The sequence below is a fragment of the Humulus lupulus genome, chromosome 6, assembly GCF_963169125.1.
Source record: "Humulus lupulus chromosome 6, drHumLupu1.1, whole genome shotgun sequence".
NCBI classification, from domain to species: Eukaryota; Viridiplantae; Streptophyta; class Magnoliopsida; order Rosales; family Cannabaceae; genus Humulus; species Humulus lupulus.
The window spans coordinates 26,972,506-26,979,876 of record NC_084798.1 but is presented as its reverse complement, the minus strand read 5'-3'; the positions used below and the strand labels follow the sequence as shown (position 1 = coordinate 26,979,876).

The following is a 7,371-nucleotide window of genomic DNA, read 5'->3' as shown; positions in this document are numbered from 1 at the left end:
CTATGAAGGTCCCCTACCAAAACATAACACCAGATTTTTAGAGACAGTCTTTACTAGATTAGCTCTACCTTAAAACTAGTTGATTGCTACTGAAATTACTCATAGTAAGTTTCAATATATAGTATAAGATTTAACTTCAATATTTTTATTCTTGTGTCGTGTGATTTCTGTTTGATGACGATAAGAGATGAATCTAAAGAGGAGCTTTGTTTTTTGATTGATTTATAGATGTATCAGCTTTTGTATATGTTATTAGATTTTGTATATTATTGAAAAAATTTATACTAAATAAATTTATATAATGATAGATATAAATTAACAATATATACAAATTGTTAAATTTGGTCTAAAATCATAAGACATACAATTGAGTGAGTGGATTGTGGAGTTTCATAAATTTCATTCAGTCTTTAGGTTGTCCCTTCTTTCCGTACGTTTTATCTTATGTGCAGAAATACTATGAACAAATACTAAAAATCTAAACCTTTTTGGTTGGATTCTTGTTTTTATTGATTTCTTATTTGCGATTGTCTTGCTTTAAATTGTTTTGCTTCTGAAATTTAAAAATTCATTTTTAGTTACTTTAATTTTTTTTTTTAAATAAATTTAACAAAGATAAAGATGAAATAAATTTGCAAGTGGATTATTAAATGCAAGAGGTATACATTCTCTTATTTCTACCTTTAATATTATAGGAGTTTTTTTTTTAAAGAATATTAATAGAGTTTTCAAAATACCATTTTTTTTATTTTAATTTATGAACAACTTTTAGATATGTTAAAAAATAATTATTATTCTCCAAATCAAAACATTTGACACACAATATATAGATTTTTTTTTTAAAAAAATACAAAATCAAAAGTGCAAGACCGTATCCCAAGTTGGATTTTCATATAATATGTTTGGATAAATTAAACAAGAATTTTGTTTGATAATTCATTTTTGGAGAATTTATATGATGAAACTTTTGTAATAAATATTAGTGTGTTGTTTACGGTAATTAGTATTTTAGCACTCCAAATAATAAAACTAATATATCTCTTCTATATAAAAAGTGTGTAGATAATCAAAAAAATTTGTTTTGACGGTTTTTTTTTTAATGTTAACTTTAAATAAATATTGTTATATTCAACAAAATATTTTTATATTTAACGTCAATTTGTAAACATCACTTAAACTTAAAAAAAATAAAATAAATAATTAAAAAAATTAAAATAAGATATTTTATAATGAATTATTTAAAAATAATAAATAATTAAACAAATTAAAATATGATATTATGAGATATTTTACAATAATAATTATTTAAAATTAATAAATAATTAAACAAATTAAAATATGATATTTTTGAGATATTTTACAATGATAATTATTTAAAAATAATAAAATCACTCATTTTATAACTTAAATAAAATTTAATTAAACTTAAACTCACTATTATAATAATATCATATTAAACATATAATATAATCTACTATCAATTAGCAACAAATTGTTTTTTTTTAATCTAACAAAAAACTTAAATTTAAAATCTACGTATAATATTTAATATTACATTAAACATATAATATATAATTTCTTGTTGTCTCTCCAAATTCAAAAACTTAAACAAACATAAACTTAAATAAAAATAAATAAATTATTTAATTAAAATAGAATATTTGTTTGAAATTTATATGACCTTAATATAAATTTAATAAAAATAATTAATAAATAAAACTAAGAAAATGTACATTGGACGTTATTTAAATCTAGTAGATATATATATATATAAGTGCATCTAAAATGCTATTGTAGTTATTTAAGACATCAGACAAATTTTCAAGAAATTTAGAATAATTTACAGTGTCCAAAACAAAATTGAAACAACTTGATGCACGTGTGTCTATTTTTTTGTATGAATATATAAAATTTAACTATTTGAACATTATTTTCGACACTCTAAATTATTTCAAATTTCTTGAATAATTTACAGAATATCTTAAAAAAACTACAATGTACATCATTATAAAAAAAAAATTATTTAGGTTCCAAATCCCATTTTGACTGCACCGTCCTGCCCCCATATATATTTATAAAGGAATGAATTATTAGTACCCACCAATGAGGTGTTCATGGTGAACCTCAAAAAATCCCATGCGGTCAATAAGCAATTAATCAAATTTTAGCCTAGTTAAAACATGAATAAGCAAAGTCAGTAGGAACAAAATTAGTGAGATCCAGAACCTCAACCATATCTCATCTCTATAAACAAGCCAAGAAATAGAATATGGAGCACATCAGCATAATGCCACAAATGGAACAGAGTAGCCTGCAATTCTAAATCATAATAATAATAAAAAAAATAAAAATAAAAACTTGTGTGCAACATCTATAGTTCAGGAGTAATTTTTAGTATTATGAATCATTTGAAGACATGACTGATAATCATATTTATCGGGGGTACAAATGCTATTTATTCCGAAAAAAATGATACACATAACTGATAAAGAAATTGATTATTACTCATTTTGATTCAATGCTATGTGACTTTTTGGCCACTGATCCTCTCCTTGCTCTTCTTTCTGTTCAAGCACCAAAAATCTCACATGGTGTAATTCTATAATATTAGACTAAACTAATTTGTTGTGCTACTTTGGATATCTGCAGGATCAGACTTTTTCTCAATGAGAAGCAACTGAAAGTCTTTGGCTTTTTCTGTCAACCCAATATCTGTAAATGCATTCAAAAGTCTACCACAAGCAGCAACATCAAAAGCTGTTGAAGTGGATTGCCTCCATTGGTCAATAACTTCGCCTACTTCCTTCAAATTACCTAGCATCAAATATGAAGAAAGGATGCAAATATAGTTTCTTCTTGTCATCTTTTGATTGGTCATTCTCAAAGATTTCCATATTTGATCAATTCTGTCTCTGTTCCCTAAACCAGCATGTAAAATTATAAGAAAGTCATATGTTATCCACTCTCTTTGTGTAATACCTTTCTCAGCTGAAACCAATGAATTCGACTCCCCATGTGTAAAATGACCTGTAGTAATATATATATTAGCAAGATTTATGTATCTCTGCCAACTTTCGTCACAACCTGGATCAGAGCTCATTTCATCTAAAATCCGTCTTACTTCATCAACGTTCATAGTTGCAGCAGACGAACTTATCCATAGATTGTAAGTGAAGATATCGGGTGTGACCTTCTGTCGTTTCAGTTCTTCAACGACTAAAGAGACCTTTTCCACAAGTCCAACTGAAATGTACATAGTCATCATCTCATTGTATGTAAGGGCAGTAAGGGACAGGTCTGAATCCTTCATTCTCTCATAAAGATTCTCAGCCTTCTCAGTCAACTTTGCTCCAGCATAAGAGTGGAGGAGAGCAGTGTATGTTTCACTAGTTTTCGCGGTGAGAGGAAGACCTTCAAAGTAGCGCTCAGCTGCATCAATACCAAAGACTTTTGTCATTAAGTTGATGCGGATAGCATAGTCAGAAACTGATACTTCAAACTCATCATGAGTAACCATCCATTCTGATATCTGCAAGCTTGTATGGAAAATTTAAAAGATCAGGATGCCGACAGTAATGTGAACCCCACGTGACACTATTTCTTGAGTAACTCTTACATAAGATATACAGATATATATACATATATATATATATGTGTGAAATCATATGACCTAGAATTATACTAATGCAACCTTCTAAGAAGTTTTGAAAAAGATAAAACAAACTGATGTTGCGCAAAAACTGTCTTCAAATTTTAGAGGTTTAAAGAGTCGAATACGCCGAGTAACTAATAACATCTCTCTCCTCTTACTAAAGATCACATACTCTGTAATGTAATTAATGTTACATACATGAATAAAAATGTTGAATAAACTTCATCTTGCGCAATCCAAAGTATTGATACACAAAAAGAGCATTTCAATGAAACAATCATTTAGGCTTGCTAATTCGTGCAATACTCCGGGAGTTCCAAAATCGAGTTCATGGACAAGTTAATAAATTAAGGCTCACATAAGGGATACGAGTGCCATTACAAGCTATTTTCAACTACTTTCCTTTGCTTCTCTTATGGTATTATCCTAAGGGTATGCCACTATTTGAGTTCTCAAATCAAGTTACAAATCATGTCTTCATACAAGAAAATGGATACAAAGTTGTAATATGTTCTAACTTAATTTAATTGCAAGCAACTTTAAATTAATTTGGTGAGTGCATAACTTTTTCAAAAGCATATGAGAAAAACTATCCAATCCAATTATTCTCGAAAAGTTACCTCTGATCATTGCTTTAAATGTCTAAATTTCATGGCAACCAAACAGCAAATAAGGGAGAAAGAAAATACCTCGAGGGCATGCTTGTAACGCTGAAACTTCCTGAGATCCTTAGATATCTGGCGAAGTTCTGAGATATTAATTTGGTTGCCTTCGTTAATCCACTTTTGAAGAACGTTAGCAACGCTTCGCTTGGGTTGCCTGAGCCTAAAGATTCTACTCTTAAGGTCATCTTTCTCCACATAATCAGCGACGATATCAGCACTGGAAGCTCCCGAAGATAATTGCCTGCAAAATCCGCCATTGCTAAAGAAAGGAACCGAAACCGACCCAGAATTCTCTTTCAATGAGCTGACTTCCCTGCATCTCCTGAGTTCGATAAAGGTTTAACTTTAAGCAGTCGATCGAGAAAATATTTTGAAAAATCTCTAGATTGAATCTGAGAAATGAAGCAATAAAGAAACGAGAATGTATCAAGCTATGCGATCGTGATTGAGTTCTAGATAGTTCAAACTTGTAATATAGATTTGAAGCTAAAGAATTTTGAAATTCAAAGACCCAATTTCCATTTGCATTTTCTCGGGAACCAAACAAAGACAGATGAGGCAATAGTAAAAGAAAGCAACAAAATATCCACGAGGGATTTTTCAGAGCGTACCGCCTGAGGATGAGGAAAGCTGCGCGAGACGCCATCGAAGGTGTTTTGGGTTTTGGGGTTCTAAAGTTTGAATTAAGTCTTTCGTTGAGGATTTTAGGGCCATGCCCATGATCAATTATATATCGGGTCATGCCCGACCCGATCTACTTGATAATTGTCTCAGCTGAAGTCTTTAAAATACAAATATTTTTGCTTTTAACATTCTGTTCAGAACGAATGTTTATTTAGGAAAAGATAAATCTGTCATCAAGTTTTTCATCCTGATTTTCCAAAAAAGTTTTAAAAAATAAGTACTTGATAATGATCCATAACTTGTTTTTAGTCAATTTTTTTTTTAAATAAAAAATTTATCAATTCAAATATATACAAGCAAATTTCAATACTGGTTTACTTACTCTTATTTATAAAAAAATTTAATTATATTTATTAAATTTATATACTATTATATGAATTTGAAATAAATAAATAATATTATATAAAAAAAATGACATAAATATATTAAATAAAAAGATTGTTTATGATTTTTTTTTTTTTTTTTGATCAAGAAGAAAAGTAACTTCATTGAACAAGAACAAGCAAATACAATCAAAACATCTACAAAACCGAACCAACGGAAGCTGGTCACATCAGACAACTAATTACAAAGGAGATATTGAATGTACATTTGATCTCTAGTTGAACTATATCTGTTAGAAGCTAAGTAAATTCTATGTTTAGTAATGAATTTTATATCCTGAACCATCTTCCAAACCGGATAGGAACAGCCTTCAAAATAGCATCTATTTCTGTTTGTCCATATACTATAAACTGCAGCTGCAAACACCATAGAAACAATTTTAGCCATGGCACCACTCCTAGCTCTAGAAAGCCAAACCAGCCAGCCTTTATAACCCAAAGGCCAAGCAGCAAAACCCAACCAACTGAACAGCTGCTGAGCCAGCCTAGCAGATAGGTGACAGTCAAAAAACAAGTGGCCGTGAGTCTCAAGGAAGATATCACACACTGGGCAATTCAGGGAAACCAGAGGAATATGTATCCGATTGAGATTATCCCTAGTCAGTAACTGAGAGTGGATAACTTGCCATAACAAGAACCTATGCTTGGGGAGAATACACTTGCTCCACACTACCCGAAAGAACTCATCCTTTTGCTGAATTAGGAGACTATTGTATAGCTTCGAAGCCCTGAACTTTCCTTCCAAACCAGCTGCTGAAATGGCAGCAAAACTGAAATGATTCTTTAGGTGGCAAAGCTTCCTCCAATACCAACTACAGTCCCCCTTTAAGTCATAATTCCAATAGCTTTTATCCTTCAAATAAATGGAATTAATCCACTTAACCCAAAGCAAATCAGGTTTGAAAGCTAAAGCCCAAATATATTTGGCCAAAACAGAACGATTCCAAGGGGAACCCTCTTGAAACCCCACTCCACCATAAGCTTTGGGAAGACAAACTTTTTGCCAAGAAGGGAGATGCAATTTGCTTCTCTGCCCGTTAACACCCCACAGGAACCCTCTACTAAGCTTTTCAACCTCCTTAACCACACTTTGAGGCAGAATGAAAATAGACATCCAGTAATTTCGAAGCCCAAGTAGAATAGAGTTTATAAGTTGGATCCTACCAGCAAAAGAGAGGTGTCTACTAGCCCAAGTCTGAATTTTCAATCGAAATTTCTGAATGAACGTCTCACAGTCAGAGTGATTCCACTTGGTAGGCCTTAGAGGAATCCCTAGATATCTAAGGGGAAAAGAACCCTCAGCTAGCTTAATTTCTTGAGAAATAAGAGCTCTATCCTTCAAAGAAACCCCTCCGAAATAAATCTGTGATTTGCCTGAGTTAATATTCAAACCAGTAGCAGCTACAAACTCATCTAGGACCCTCTTGACACTCCTCACAGCTGGGAGAGTGCCCTTGCAAAACACTAACAAGTCATCCGCAAAACAAAGATTAATAATCTTTAAGCTCTTGCACAACGGGTGATAACGAAACAGAGAAGTTTGAGCAGCAAGATGGAGACTCCTAGTCAAATATTCCATAACAAGCACAAATAAAAGGGGTGACATAGGATCACCTTGCCTCAGCCCCTTCCCCCCTTTAAACTTGCCTTGCACTCGGCCATTCATCACTAAGAAGTAAGTAGTACTCTTAACACAGGACATAATCCAACCTATAAATTTTATAGGGAATTTTAAAGCTTTCAGCAATCCTTCTAGAAAAAACCAGTCGACGGTATCGTAAGCTTTGCTCAAATCTATCTTAATTGCACACCTCGAAGAAGTAACAGCCCTCCCATAATTCTTAATGAGATCTTGACAGATCATTATGTTGTGAGCAATAGACCAACCCTTAATGAACGCTCCTTGATTGGGGTTAACAATACTAGGAAGAACAGTAGCCAATCTTTTGCATATCAGCTTAGCCATGCACTTATATAGAGTAGAACA

At 31.6% G+C, this 7,371-nt stretch overlaps 1 protein-coding gene across 4 annotated transcripts; it reads right to left on the bottom strand.

Moving 5' to 3' along the window:
* Positions 1-2,345: 2,345 nt before the first annotated feature.
* Positions 2,346-5,078, bottom strand: LOC133781952 (pentatricopeptide repeat-containing protein At5g09450, mitochondrial). 4 transcript variants are annotated; one of them, XM_062221068.1, is made up of 3 exons: positions 4,929-5,078; positions 4,342-4,639; positions 2,346-3,536 (listed from the first exon to the last, which is right to left on the bottom strand). In XM_062221068.1, exons 2-3 carry the CDS (start codon positions 4,572-4,574, stop codon positions 2,618-2,620), a joined length of 1,152 nt encoding a protein of 383 aa, XP_062077052.1. In that variant the 5' UTR covers positions 4,575-4,639; positions 4,929-5,078; the 3' UTR covers positions 2,346-2,617. The 4 variants fall into 4 exon arrangements, with proteins under 4 accessions (XP_062077052.1, XP_062077053.1, XP_062077051.1 ...); XM_062221069.1 differs by having other exon boundaries at positions 4,342-4,709; positions 4,929-5,030; XM_062221067.1 differs by having other exon boundaries at positions 2,346-3,529; positions 4,929-4,978.
* Between the last annotated feature and the right edge of the window lie 2,293 nt (positions 5,079-7,371).

What these genes read in the sequence shown, in the direction of transcription:
- LOC133781952 (XM_062221067.1), bottom strand. Translation starts at nt 4,963, where the DNA reads ATGGCGTCTCGCGCAGCTTTCCTCATCCTCAGGCG. An exon ending in GCTTTCCTCATCCTCAGGCG is followed by an intron (nt 4,640 to 4,928) that starts GTACGCTCTGAA and finishes TATCGAACTCAG; the next exon opens with GAGATGCAGGGAAGTCAGCT. An exon ending in GTTACAAGCATGCCCTCGAG is followed by an intron (nt 3,530 to 4,341) that starts GTATTTTCTTTC and finishes ACAAGCTTGCAG; the next exon opens with ATATCAGAATGGATGGTTAC.